The sequence below is a fragment of the Laccaria bicolor genome, genomic scaffold (genome assembly GCF_000143565.1).
Source record: "Laccaria bicolor S238N-H82 LACBIscaffold_77 genomic scaffold, whole genome shotgun sequence".
Lineage (NCBI taxonomy): Eukaryota > Fungi > Basidiomycota > Agaricomycetes > Agaricales > Hydnangiaceae > Laccaria > Laccaria bicolor.
Window position 1 is genome coordinate 94809 of NW_001889948.1, and position 14472 is coordinate 109280.

Below are 14472 nucleotides of genomic sequence, written 5' to 3' on the forward strand. Positions count from 1 at the left end.
GTCCTCGGCTCGTCAGCCATCCATTTTCGATTTCCAAAAGCCTGACATCCCTGCACCAGCCTCGGCTCGTCAGGCATCGATTTTTGATTTTCAGCAAGTGGACACTTCAACGAATGTGCCGCCTGTTCCCCCGTCCTCGGCTCGTCAGCCATCCATTTTCGATTTCCAAAAGCCTAACAACCCTGCACCAGCCTCGGCTAATAAAGGATCCCCTTTCGATTTTCAAGTCCATCGTTCATTTACCCCGGCCTCGGCTGTTCAGCCTTCCATTGATTTTCAAACACCTGGCACGTCTGCTCCAGCTCCTGCCTCTGACAAACCAGGCATGTCTTCCCCTGGCGCCTCAAGGTCCAATAGTACTCTGGGATCACGGAAGTATCTGACGAAATCACAAGAGGCCAAATTACGACTCCAGGGCCAAGGAGGAGCTGCCATTCTGCCAACTCGGCCAGGCGATGCCTTCGTTTTCGGCCCGGCTCCTGTCTTCGTCTACACTCAAGAGAGGACAACACCACGCCCACCACCTTCGACCGAATTGTTGGACTTGGATCCAAACTCCCCACGTGCAAGGGGTTTATGTCGCAAGTACAATATCAAGGTTGTGTCTGATGACAGCATTGGTGATCGCACGGGCGTGGTAGCCAAGGTCGTTCAGGCAATTGGCAAAGTGTGGGAAAGAGCTATGGACCCCGAGGCTTCATCCAACCCTTTGATTAGGAATTTGCAGGCCGCCTTTGATAAATTGTTGACGAGGGGAGATGAGTTTACCGAGATGGATCGTATGGACCTGGTTCGTCATAGCGAAATTCACCAGGAGGCGCTCAGATCCCTGCCTGACAGCATAGCGACAACGAGCCATTATTGGTATGTTTTGGCCACCTTCAAATCGATTCAGACCGTGATCTGGTTGCAGCAATGGACGCTACTTTAGAAGGACTACGGCCATTCATCCCAGACGAGATCCCAGACAAGGGGAAGGGGAGGGACAAAAGGGATGGACCAGGGTTTAAGTAGAAGATTAGATCACAAGACCGAGGTTGGTTCGCTATGTAGTTTGCACCCGGGCACGGTTGAAGATACCCGCTGCCGGATAGTGCTCACATTTAATTGGTCGTAAGACAAGCCTCCCAGCTCAATTAGTCAAACGAACACCTTTTCAACCCTTGCCTTTCATGATAGGAAAACATGATGAACTACGAAGTGACACTGCTGAAACCGGACACAGACTAACATCATTGAACATGCTATGTATTTCGCACCCGGGCATGAATGACTAACATCATTAAACATGATAGGTTTAACTGACGAATGAAACTTTCTTGGACCGGGTGGAATGAACACTTTCTTCAGCAATCTTTTTCGACCGTTCTCAGGTTACTATACCAAGTTCCCCTGTAGAAACCTTGCCTTTCATGATAGGACGAGGCTTTGGTTTTGGCTTGGTGGGGACATCAATAGATGGTTGCTGACTGGGACCGGCCTCTGACTCCTTTTGTTTTGAAGGGACTGGTCGTTTTGCATTGACACCACTTGACTTAGTGAAATCAAAGCTATTCGAAGCTTTGGTTGTGTCCGACCTCAGATTGGTTGCTTGAGCTGGTTTGACAGTGGCTTGGATAACAGCCGAGGCAGCTCAGCATTTGACTTTGCCTGGTCGGGCACTCCTCGGGCCAAGTTTGTAACCCTTCTCTAACCGAGGAAACTTGCAGGGTGTATCCTCCTCATCAGTGAATTTTCTCTTCTTCGCTCGATCGGCCGACTCCACCCCACAGCCCAGGTCAGCTTCCCAAAATGTATCATCAGCCAAGACCTCAGTGTCCGATGGTACTTCATGGGAGAGAGCCCGGGTGTCGTTGTACCGAGGCTGAAGCTCGGGGCTGGTATCTACAGTGATCGTAGCATCGTCTGAGCCCAAATCTGATCCCGAGTCTCTATCCTCTTCCAAGGTCGGGTTGACCCTGCTAGGTTTCACTGTGGGCTCGGTCAGAGTATCCTGCTTTGGCCTCTCTTGACCATTATCGGAGTCTGAGTCACTATCATCGGAGCCATCCTCACGATGTTCGTCATGCTGTTTGGTTGGTTTCTTGGTTGGTTTCTCCACGTCCAAGTCTTCTCCATCGTCATCGGAGCCATCCCAATCAGGAGTCCAGTCATCCTTAGAAAACTGTTCGGTTCGTTTCTTGGCCGGCTTGTCCACATCCAAATCCTTCCAACTGTTGTCATCGAACTGCCGATCTTCCACCCCTTCCTTTCTCTTTGGCCTGGCTTCCTCATCTGACGGTGACTCGGTTGCTGCCCGGCCTCTCCTTTGACCCTTGCTTCTGCCGGGCTTCTTGCCCTTCCCAACACTATGAACATGAGGTTTAGGAACGTGAACTTTGATTTTCCTTCATGGAGGTGCTTCCAGCAGCATTTTCCCCTCAAGAAAGGATTTAAATCGAAAGGCGACTTTGTGTTGTTCTTGACGTTCATACCAAAACTGGAGAGCTTCAGTGACCATCTCCATCGGGAATTTGGAGGGATCAAGAAACTTGTAAAAGTTGTTACCTTCTCCATTTACTGATCTCCAAGCTGGGGGTATATATTCTAGATCAATGAAGTCAAGTAACTTTGATCCAATAGCCGTCCAAGGAGCCGATCCCTTACTCTGCCCAGCTGCAAGATCTAAGTAGACAAATGTTTAGTGATACAGGGCAAGAAATCTCTGGGGACCGGCTTACTATAGTGCTGGTTGACAAATGTACGAAGAACATTCAGCCGCCAAATTTGAATATCACGGGAAGTTTTAAGTGGTGGTTTCGATGGATTGGGTAGAATAGGTTCCAGGTATAGGTTCTTCTCCAAAGTCATAGCACCCTGGGATCGGTGTCCTCCTTTGGCCAAAGCAAGATCCTCCAACCCATAGTATTCTTCATTGTGTGCTCTCCAAGAAGATACCGATATTCCTTCCTCATGGAAAGTCCAGCTATGGTTATCAATAAAGTCTTTCCCATTGCCGAGTTCTTGATTGAAGTCGTACGTCGAGACGTCCAAATTACCATCGGGCTTCAGATAACATCCTAAGATAAAGACCCAGACACCCATTGTGTCATAAAGTTCCTTGGAAAATGCATGCATCCAAGCCGTGCAGTTCTTTACAGCCAGTCTACCAAAGGTCCAGATAAGCCAACGTTAGAATAATGAAAATTAACTTACTTGGACTTGAGTTCCGGGTCAACTCCCTTCTTGTTGTACTCCTCGGCCGTCCTCTGCAGTACGTCTTTCTCCCTTTTCTTCAGTTTTCCCATCATTTGAGTCACGACCCGCTCCCGAAAATCAAAATGAGTGGGATCTCCCCCTTTAGGCCTCTTTTGTCCCTCTTCAATGGCTTTGGCACAAAGCCTTTTCGCTTCGGTATCGATGGCATCCTTGTTCTCATGCTGGAACACATGCCGGGCATGCCACGACTTTCCCATCCTCGGCATTTTCTGACTTCTCTTACGACTGTACCGGGCAAACCACTCTTTAATATCCTACAAGTCCGTCAGGAATCAATTAGAGGGCCCCTGGAAAAAGTACTTACTTTTTTAACAGCTGATCTTTCTTCCTTCTTGAACGATTTTCCATTGGGGAGTATGTCGAGCATGTCTTGCAAAACTCGAGAAAATATCTCAGCACGAGCAGCGTCGTTGGCGTCTCTGTACTCCTGCCGATGTTTTTCCAATAGAGCACTTTCTTCATCAGTCCAATGCCTCCCGGACCCATGGTGCTTGGTTTGACTGGAAAGTGGGGCAGATGGTTCAGGGGATTGAGAATGAGTACTCATAATGATATAATTAATGGTATTTGGGAGCAAAGAGGTAGATGGAAAATGGTAGTCGGGAGCAGAGAGGGAGAACAACTCATGCCAAATACAATGAACAAACAATCACCCCTGATTCGGGAAAGGGAATTACTTTATATATCATCTATCAAAAATATACATAACTGATCAGCACGGAAGATCGAACACGAAACGGAAAAGAACAGACCTTAATAACCTTAAATAGCTTAAATAGCGGAACAGTTATGATCGCATCACAGGACAAAACCTTAATTAGCTTCCTCTGTAATTATGTCTGTCTGTAATTATCGTCAGTCCATCTAAGTAACTAAACTGGTAACACAGTTATGGTGGTATATATTGAAGCTACCTTTATACCAATGTATGATGAGGCTGCCAGCGACATACAGATCTTGATATTGTGCAGTCATATTGCACAAGTATTAGTGACCTTACCCCAACAACACTGAGCCCCCTGACCATACAAACAGGCCAAGGTTGATGGTGCCTGCTGATGAGCCGATGTATATGTTGACCCCATCAAAGCTGGCTCGGCCACCCATATTTTCTTGAGGAGTGGTTCTGTGTGCCGGCCGACCAGCCTAATGATGAATTGACCCCACTGAAATTGCCTTGGATTGTGGGTCAGCTGAACAGCTTTTGATTCCTCACAATATGGATCAGCCGACTTGCCACACCCTGGCTCGGCAAAGTCAGTTTACATACCTGAGGTCATGAATTATTAAATCGGCTCTATTATCCGAGACATAGCCCGGGCACTTTTACTCATTTAATTCACTTGTCTGCTCGGTTGTTTTCCACCCAGCCTTGGCACCAGCCAAAGTACTTCAACAATTTAATATTAAACAGGTTCTATTTTAATTCACTTGTCTGCTTGGTCATTTTCCACCTGGCCTCGGCACCAGCCAAAGTACTTCACCAATTCAATATTGAATTGGCTCTATTACCTGAGACGCAGCCTGGGCACTTTTGCCAATTTAATTCACTTGTTTGCTCGGTTGTTTTCCACCCAGCCAAAGTACTTCAACAATTTAATAGTAAATCAGCTCTATTATCCGAGACGCAGCCCAGGCACTTTTGCCGATTTAATTCACTTGTCTGCTCGGTTATTTTCCACCCGGCCTCGGCACCAGCCAAAGTACTTCACCAATTCAATATTAAATCGGCTCTATTACCTGAGATGCAGCCTGGGCACTTTTGCCAATTTAATTCACTTGTCTGCTCAGTTATTTTCCGCCCGGCCTCAGCACCAGCCAAAGTACTTCAACAATTTAAAATGAAATTGGCTCTGTTATCCAACATGCAGCCCAGGCATTTAATTCACCTGTTTGCTCAGTGATCATTTACTCGAACACAGCAACAGCTAGATGACTTCAACAAATTACTTTAATCACCTGCACCACCCAATGTGCAGCCTGGCCGTCTTTACTGATTTAATTCACTTGTCTGCTTGGTTATTTTGCATCTGGACACGGCACAAGCTAAAGTTCTTCAACAATTCAATATTAAATCATCTGGGCAAGTCACTTTTCCTGTAAACATACCACATGTTGGACATTTCGACCAGGCATGGAAGCCTGGGTCTGGCTCAAATAACCCTGCTCGGCTGCATCAAATGCAAGCCGAGCAGAAAACATGTACTAGTCCATATTGAAAAGGCCGGGCTGGCTCAAACATCGGGTGATCCCATGTTTATAAATTGTCAGTTTTCGTGGCCGACTCAATAGCGGTATCCATTTGCTGGACTGATCAGCTGAGCCATGACTACAATAATGTGGGTCCCACCAGCTGACTCTGCTAATCAGAATTTAAGACCCTCGGCCGATCACCAACCCAGGAACATTCAAATCTGTCAACTGATCCTGCATAGCTATCTTCCATCAGCCGATATACAAATAGTTGTGCTTCACTCTCCAGGTGTAATTCCTGCTGATCCAGCTGTGCTAAATCTACATCGCCGGCCGACCCTTCATTACCTTATTCATGGGACTGCATCGGCCAATTCATCAACACCAGGTTATTGTCTCTTATCGGCCCATCAGCAGGCACCATCAACTATGGCCTGTTTGTATGTTCGGGGCTCTCAGTGTTGGTGGGTGATTCCTACTAACTGCCCTGCATATTGAAGGTGATAAAAATAAAAAGTTCACAAGAAGCCGCCGTTAAAGAGTATGCGAAGTGTATGAAATATGAGATTGTGTTTCTAATTGACTATTATCCAGTCCTGCTGGCCGGCTTTTATGGCTTGGGTGTGTGCTCATCCCAGTCTTACTGCCAACTTTTCAAGGATACAACAGCCTGACTGGTTGGATCAAATACGGAGTGAGTCTCCTCACATTGGCTCCAGAGTGAGTCTCTTCACATTGGCCTCCCTTCTTGCATAAATTGTAGAGTTGGTCTGTTGTAAGTTGGAAAACATTTGACAAACTCCAGGAATTTTTACGTAGCTGGAAATGCAAATCTGTTATGAATGTTTGTGTTTGCTATTCGACGGCCACATTTTCCTCTTTCCTGCTACGCCCACATTTTCCTCGTTCCCACTACACATCATCATTATATCCTTTGGCCATTTCAACAGTAGACAAACATGGGAAGAAAAGCACACAGCAACATCGCTAATCCTCACTTCAACAGGCTTGTTATAAAAAATGGAAGGAGGTCTTTTCCCTCCTCCACTATTCCCTCTCTGCCATTTTCCCCTGTGAAAAAACGTAACTGCAGCCATCTGGAAAGAGACATTGAAAGGGAACACCAAGATTTGCCATACGTTGAATATGCTCCTCCTCTCGAGGATCATCAACCTTACAGAAATGTGAAATTCCTCTTCCAATATATTCATATACTGAACGCTAATACACTATCAGTCATCCAATGATTACATGAGGGTTTGGAAAGAGACTAAGCGTAATCTATACCTCCACGAATTTTTGGATAGGAAAGCGTCAAAGCGGGTTTGTATCTCTTGCAAGAAGGAGGCAAATTGGCGATGTCTCGATTGCATTGCCAGCACGGCATATTGTGCAGAATGTTGCCGAACATCCCACTGCAGGGACCCTTTCCACCAGATTGAACATTGGACCGGCACCTTTTATGAGCCGAGCTGGCTGTGGAAAGTGGGTTTGGTTATTCGACTTGGTCACGAAGGTGATCGGTGCCCGAATGGAAGCAGCAACTTGAGTGCCGACCTTGACATTGACGAAGAGGAATGGTTTGACATGGAAGACCTTACCAGCACTTCGGCCGATCCAAAACCAACGGACCGTATTTACAATGGTGGCCGGGTCATGACCGTCGTCCATACTTCCGGTGTGCATCACCTACCTATCGTCTTCTGTGGATGTTCTGGTGCAGCAGCCGAGGACATACAGTTGTTCCGGGTTGGGTTGTACCCATCCACCTACAAGTCTTGCCAGACCGTATTTACCTTCCAACTCCTCGATGACTACCTGCTGGAAAACCTGGAGTGTAAAACATCGGCCACCCACTACTACTCCAAATTGAGAAGGATCACCAACTTTGCATTTCCTAATTCCATTCTGGTATGTTGTTCAAGTACCGAGGTATACTCCCATCTAAAAACGTTTGACAGAACCAGTATCACGAGTTAATAAGGGTTGGTAGACAATACCGTAATCTTACCGAACTGGCTACTTTTGGATTTGGACACAAAGGTAAGGCTCCGACGCCGGGGGAGATGGGTTTTTTTTGCCCTACCTGCCCACAACCAGGAGTCAACCTTCCTGATGACTGGAACAAAAACCCCAATGATCCTACTAACTGGAAGTATACCAGAGGATTTGTAGCCGATGGCAATTTCACAGCAGCCCACCAAAAACAGGCACGGCCCAAAGATGATGTTTGGCTTAAAAATGGGGATAGTTTCATGACGCAAAGAGGACCTTATTTGAGCCACCTTCGGGAGGCAATTGAAGATAATGATGTAAGTTTTTATCCTTCGAGCGACTCGGCCGGTGTCTGAATCTTTCAGCCGAGGACATGTCATGAGCACAATGCTATCAACAACAAGAATGTATTTCACCGAGGTTTTGACACTACTGGAATTGGAGCCATTGCTTGCCTTCGACATGGCACCTTTTGTCCGGGTTCGGTGGTAGATTTTCAAAAGGGAGAAAGGTATGGAAGTTATCCTGAGGTTGAATCGTTGTTTTACCGAACAGGCAAATGAACATGGACTATGCCTTGTGCCAGGCTCTGAAGAATACCATGACCGGTGAAGAAAAAAGGGTTATTTTTGTCTATGACATCAACTGCCAGTATATGGTGAATTTGATGGCTCGGATAAAACGTGGTGCGAAACACCTCTGGATCAGACCAGACTTGTTATTGGTAGCCGGGATCGGCTTATTCCATGTCCATGGCCATCAAGAAATATGCTTTCCACGATTTGCCCCAACATTCATCCCCGGGGCCGGTCAAACAGATGGAGAGATATTGGAGACTTTGTGGGCTGTTCTCAACGAGGTCGGTCGCACCACCCGGACAATGACTTTGGCCCATAGATCGGAGGTGTTGGATGCTCACATGCTGGATAATAACTGGAAAAAAATGATCAATATGGGTATCTATTTTCAACTGCTTTTACATTGCTTCTAAGCTAATAAACGTCAAGTGAGTAGCCTTTGCAAGAAGTGGAAGCGAGCAAAACTCGGGCTCTCTGAAAGCTTCCAGGCTCTTGAAGAATTAAGTGCCTCAGCAAGTAAGGAACAGATTCAAGAATGGGAGCAACAGATCAAAACATCAATTTGAACCAGGCAAAGGACCTTTCCGCCATGGACATCTATTACGTCAAGGTCAAGGAAGGCAAGGACCAAGTTTTCCATCACAAAGGCCAGCTGTAAAATCATTCAATCAGCCGAGACCGAAAAGGGCATTTGGCTAAAACTTATGACTAAAGAACAGGCAGGCAAGGTCAAGCCAGGGTTAACTGGATGGGTAAACACCGGTATCAAAATTCAGGAAGCCCAGTGAGTAAAGTCAAATATTGCTAGATTCAAACATTGAACAATCCAGAGCCAAATTGGCCGCCTTTGTGAAGGCTCAAGGCAGTTGTCCAAGTGCCAATCAGAAGCTGGAGATAATGAAACATTGAGAGAAGCTGTCCAAGCAACTTGAAGAGTTTTCCGAGGCCGGTCAAGGCCATTTTCCCAACTTGGAAATTAATGAAGGAACTATTCATGATCCACCGCTCTCGGAGGATATTGTGGATGACGATGACTGGAGCAATTGTGATGAAGAGGAAACCCCAGCACCGAGCATACCCAGTTTGCCTGATCAGGGATATGGATCGGCCGAACATCAACAAATCCTCTTACCATCCTCATTTCAAGCAGCCCTCCTCCCTACATCACTGGGAGAAGCCCGGTGCGTAGAGATAGAATTGAGAGTGGCCCAGGCAAATAACACTCTGAAGCATTTATGGGAAGCCATCGGTTACAAGTCATTCCTTTATTGGAAGAGAATTCAAGCCGAGAAATTGAAAAAATGTGTACCTCGGGCTTACGATGCTGTACAAGGATCGGATCGCGATATGAAAAGTGCTCTCCAGGCATACAACCAAGCTCGATGGGCTCTTAATCAGCTCAATGCTCCTCAGGGCACTCGTGACCGATACAAGCCGATAGGGAAAAAAGATACAAGGGCACTAACTACGGTATACAATGGCAACGCCCGGGGTCAAAGAAATATTGCTCTGCCATGGTTCTGGAATATGGCTGTGGCTGATGATTCGTCGGGTTCAACATACATGGAACAAGGTCAGATCCAGTCACTTTTATTACTCTACATGAATTGAAACCAGACAAATCAAAGTATATCGGGTGAATTGGCTCAGAGCAAAAGCTCGATATGACCGGTGGTCAGAAGAGCATACCTTGATCCCAAACGAAATGAACTGGACCCGCCTCTATTTCATCAACAAAGCAAGGGAGTGGGCTGGGCTGAGGGACTTGGTGCCAGACAAGCCGGGACATGTATGCTTTGCCGAGGGGCAAATCAGTATGTGGAAAGAACTGGCCTTCCAGGCCACCAAAGAATTTATAAATGCCGGGGTCATGTGCGAGGCCATTGCATTACCTAATCCTAGTTCCAAAGCAAGGGAGTGGGCTGGGCTGAGGGACTTGGTGCCAGACAAGCCAGGACATGTATGCTTTGCTGAGGGGCAAATCAGTATGTGGAAAGAACACAAGTAGATGTAACTGTCCCTATAATACCATAAAAGTACAACATGGACAATTGTCCTCTGGGTCATAGGACTACCCAAATGGGCCCAATAGTCATACAGGCAATGGCAACATATGTGGGACCAATGCGGATGGAGGCAATGGCAACATATGTGGGACCAACATGTATCAGTCATTATGGTGCCAAAGGGAGGCCCAAGGTAATCTCAAGTTAGACTTAATAGCGGGTATAGAGACCATAGACAACAGTAGTCCAAAGTTGGGCTTAATACAAGTATACTTAGCGGCATACCCGAGACATGAAACCCCCGAAAAGTCCGCACAACTAAATAGTCTGAACTAAACGAACCAAGCAAAGCAAAACCTGACTGACATTGAAATTTTTATACAAAGTAGTCTACAGGGAATCATCCATATCCTCGGTGAGATCCACAACCGCATTTCCCAGATCTGGACCTTCATCCATCTTGTCCATGGGATGATTTTCCCCCGAAGCATCGTCCCTCTTTTCTACGGAATGATTCTCCCCCGAAGAATTCCCCCGAAGCTCCATCGCCGCTCTCCTCATCGCAATGATAACCTCCAACTGCTGGAGTTGATCTTCTGCATGGGCACGAGACTCAAGCAGGACATTGAGTGACCTCCGAGTTTCTTCCTACTCTCGGTACAAAACCTTGTATGCAATGCGGGCGTATTCCAGCGGATGAGTGACCTTCGGAAGTTCCGGAACGACCGCATCGTAGAAAGTCCTCCGAAGATAACTTGGAGGTGCCGTCTTTGAAGGCAGGGGGGGGTCATCTGGCTTCCCATCTGCAGTTGAAAGAGGAGGGGGATTTGATGAACCCGCTGTCCCGCGCTATAATTGAAACATTAACAGCTCGGACATAATATCAGAAGAAAGTGCCCACCTCCATATCATCCGCTTGGATTCCATCGTACTTTTTTACGATGTTTCTAATGCCTGAGACGTCGGTCAAGAAATCGAACTGATGAGGGGATCATATACCATGTGTTGCCTCAAAGTACCGCAATGTACACTCCGGGGGGAGAGGCACAGGAGGAGCCCAGACTAAACGCAAACATCCGGATCAATGCGAAGCTCTGAAATAACGAATGGTACTAACTCGATGGTTCAACGGATGCCATTCTGGTAGACGAGAGCAAAGATTAGGGAACTTAGTGAACACAATGTAGCAACTCTGACAATGTTACATCGTGACGCTGCAAATACCCGAATGTGGCCACGGTTGAAATTCCCGAATGGGTAATGACGGCATAACAGACATTTCACTTCAACTACCATCTCGTTTCCCTCTCAAACCACTGTCTCTTTCCGCATTGCCATCCAACAGTCGACTCATCATGACTTCCATCTACACTGTACCCGAAGAACATCTCCAAGGCGTGCTGCCCACCCTGGCAACTGCAAAAAATGTTGTCCCACGGATCGTTGCGCTGGTCGAGGCATGTTGGGAATGGTATGGGAAGCAGTTTTCCACGGCGGATGACGAGGAAAAGAGGAACAGGGAGCTTGGGTTGCGAAGGGTCATGGTAAGTGTAAGTGGCTTGTAAACATTCAACTGCCGTCAGACTGATGATGACTGTTCAGATCACCTACCTACGTGCGATACACGTCATTGGAGAGTGCGAGGACATTGAACTTCCTCCGTTGATGGACCGCGTTTGCGAGGAAGTCTTAGGGAGCAAATCTGGGGAGTTCAATTGGCAGGTTTTGGAAGACCCCTCCCCAGAGCCAGCGGATGAATTCGAGGAGCTAGATGTCCTCATGAGCGAGTGGCTTTCGGCACAGCCATCCGATCCCAAGGGGAAAGGAAAGGCTAAGGAGACTTCCGAGATCGCAAAGCCTGGGGGTGGTTCGGAGACTGGGAAGCCGAAAGGCAAGGGTCATGGGCAAAAGCGTAAGGCGGACGTTTCGGTGGAAGAGGGCAAGGACGTGGTGCGGGGGAAGAAGGTGAAGATTCAGGCTGGAGGGAGCGAAGCGGGACCAGCTCCGCCTCGCGACGACGACGACGATGAGGCGGACTATGACTACCAGGCAATGGGTGCCACGGTCACTCCTGGCGTCCGACGACCACGTCCCATCTGCAATCAATGCATTAGGCGGGGAGATTCCTGCAAATCTGAGACCGCTATCCGAGGCCAGGCCTGTGATTCCTGTCGGGCCAAAAAGAGTCGATGCAGCTTCGTCGGCAACAAGGGTCCGATGAACCTGAATCAAGTCACATCACGATCCCCCAAGGAAGAGGTTTCGACTCCCTCGCTGGAAGGGAAGGTTCAAGCAACGGGTTCAACGTCGAAGGCCCAGGGGACTGGGAAACCGAAGCCAAAGTGCAAGACGGACAGCGGTCGAAATACAAAACCAGCAGTCCAGACTGCGTATGTTCTCGTTCCACTAGTAGCTACCACTTTTATGATAAAATACAGGCAAGTGCCTGCACACCGACATCCACACTGCCTAATGAATTTATGAAATGAGAAGAGTAGGCAAAACTTATGAAATGTATTTCATTTCTTTACCAGTGCTTCTCATGACTATTTCATAACTGTCCTGAGACATATTTCAATACTACTTCATTGCAATTTCATTACTGCCTGGCCTTCCATTTCATTGTCTACCCAGCATTGTTTCATTGCTATTTCATTCTTGCCTGACTTTTAATTTCATTGGCTACCCAGCCTTATTTCATTGCCTTTTCATATCCTTGCCTAGGCTACTTCATATTCATTTCATATCCCTGCCTGGACAATTTCATATCCCTGCCTGGGCAGTCTCATATCCCTGCCTGGGCAATTTCATATCCCTGCCTGGGCTACTTCATATTCATTTCATTTCTTGCCTGAGGCAATTTCATATCCCTGCCTGGGTGATTTCATATCCCTGCCTGGGCAATTTCATATCCTTGCCTGGGCAATCTCATATCCCTGCCTGGGCTACTTCATATTCATTTCATTTCTTGCCTTAGGCAATTTCATATCCCTGCCTGGGTGATTTCATATCCCTGCCTGGGTAATTTCATATCCTTGCCTGGGCAATCTCATATCCCTGCCTGGGCTACTTCATATTCATTTCATTTCTTGCCTTAGGCAATTTCATATCCCTTCCTGCATAATTTCATATCCCTGCCTGGGCAATTTCATATCTATTTCATTCCCTACCTTGGGCTATTTCATATCCTTGCCTTTGCAATCTCATATCCCTGCCTGGGCTATTTCATACCTACCCTACTGCATTTATCATTGCCCCCTCAGAATGTCAGGCACTGCCTTCAGGGTCCATTTCAGGGTCCATCCCAAAGAGGAAACATCACCTGGTTTGACCAAAAGTGAAGAAAACCAAGAGGAGAATGTTTTTACCTATCAGGGTCCATATAATGGGATGTTGGGATGTTGGTCACATGACCAATTACCAAAAATGGTCAAAAATGAAAGTTGTAGCCCTACACTATAGCTTGCCGAATCTGTTTGAATTATGTTCTGAAGTGCTCCCATTGTGAAGATATGAGGTAAAAGATTTTCAAAAGTGTTGCTTCTTTTTTGTGTTTTTTCTTTTGCATTTTTCTCCATGAAAACCAAACCAAACAACATGATTTCAGTATATTTGGAAAGCTAAAAGAAAGGGCTACAATTATTGTATCGTGGGAAAAATGACCAAAAAAGGAAGATGCATGCCCTAGAAAAGAAATTGACACTGATAGACTATAATAGTCAGATATAGACTACCATAACTACCAAAAAGTCAGACTTAGACTACAAGGTTTACTGATAGACTACAAAAGTCAGACTTAGACTACAAAGTTTACTGATACACTACAAAAGTTGGATATAGACTACAAAGTTTACTGATACACTACAAATAACTACAAAAGTCAGACATAGACTACAATGTTTACTGATACACAAAAGACTACAAAAGTCAGACTTAGACTACAAATTTTACTGATAGACTACAAAAGACCATAAAAGTCGGACTTAGACTACACAGTTTACTGATAGACTACAAAGTATACTGATAAACTACAAAAGACTACAAAAGTCGGACTTAGACTACAAGGTTTACTGATAGACTACAAAAGACCACAAAAGTCAAAAACTTGTACTTAGACTACAAAGTTAGTAGTGTCTGCTTTTTGAGACCACAAAAGTTTGTAGTGTGCGCTTTTTCATTAGAAAAGTTAGTAGTGTCCGCTTTTTGGGACTACAAAAGTTTGTAGTTGACATGTAGTCTATTGTGTTCTTGGCTCTGTCCAGATTATGGGGGTGAGGTTGAAGGGTTGACATGATCTTACTTACATATTACTAATGCTGCTGCATTAGTTTTTGACATCATGCACAAGTTGTCTTCACATTAGGAAAGGCTATCCTATGCCTTCATAATGGCACCTACTGTCCTATCTCAAAATATAATTATTATAAGTTCATGTGGAGATA

The 14472-nt window shown here is 46.1% G+C and overlaps 4 protein-coding genes across 4 annotated transcripts in view; 2 read left to right on the forward strand and 2 right to left on the reverse strand.

The window, feature by feature from the left end:
* Window positions 1-1014, forward strand: part of LACBIDRAFT_335132 (uncharacterized protein) — a gene marked incomplete at both ends in the record, with an annotated part of 1192 nt that extends 178 nt beyond the window's left edge. The window contains 2 exons of the mRNA XM_001889989.1: window positions 60-790; window positions 841-1014. Coding sequence (XP_001890024.1) covers window positions 60-790; window positions 841-1014 — 905 coding nt within the window. The remainder of the gene's footprint in view (window positions 1-59; window positions 791-840) is intronic.
* Window positions 1015-1633: 619 nt separating this feature from the next.
* On the reverse strand, window positions 1634-3805 carry LACBIDRAFT_335133 (uncharacterized protein; the record flags this gene model as incomplete). The annotated part of the gene is made up of 5 exons (XM_001890010.1): window positions 1634-2348; window positions 2475-2655; window positions 2721-3145; window positions 3196-3512; window positions 3563-3805. The coding sequence occupies 5 exons, from the start codon at window positions 3803-3805 to the stop codon at window positions 1634-1636; spliced, it is 1881 nt and encodes a 626-aa protein (XP_001890045.1).
* Window positions 3806-10678: 6873 nt separating this feature from the next.
* Window positions 10679-10937, reverse strand: LACBIDRAFT_316705 (uncharacterized protein; the record flags this gene model as incomplete). The annotated part of the gene is made up of 2 exons (XM_001890011.1): window positions 10679-10879; window positions 10932-10937. The coding sequence occupies 2 exons, from the start codon at window positions 10935-10937 to the stop codon at window positions 10679-10681; spliced, it is 207 nt and encodes a 68-aa protein (XP_001890046.1).
* Window positions 10938-11385: 448 nt separating this feature from the next.
* On the forward strand, window positions 11386-12514 carry LACBIDRAFT_316706 (uncharacterized protein; the record flags this gene model as incomplete). Its single annotated transcript, XM_001889990.1, has 3 exons — window positions 11386-11580; window positions 11633-12420; window positions 12469-12514. The coding sequence occupies 3 exons, from the start codon at window positions 11386-11388 to the stop codon at window positions 12512-12514; spliced, it is 1029 nt and encodes a 342-aa protein (XP_001890025.1).
* Between the last annotated feature and the right edge of the window lie 1958 nt (window positions 12515-14472).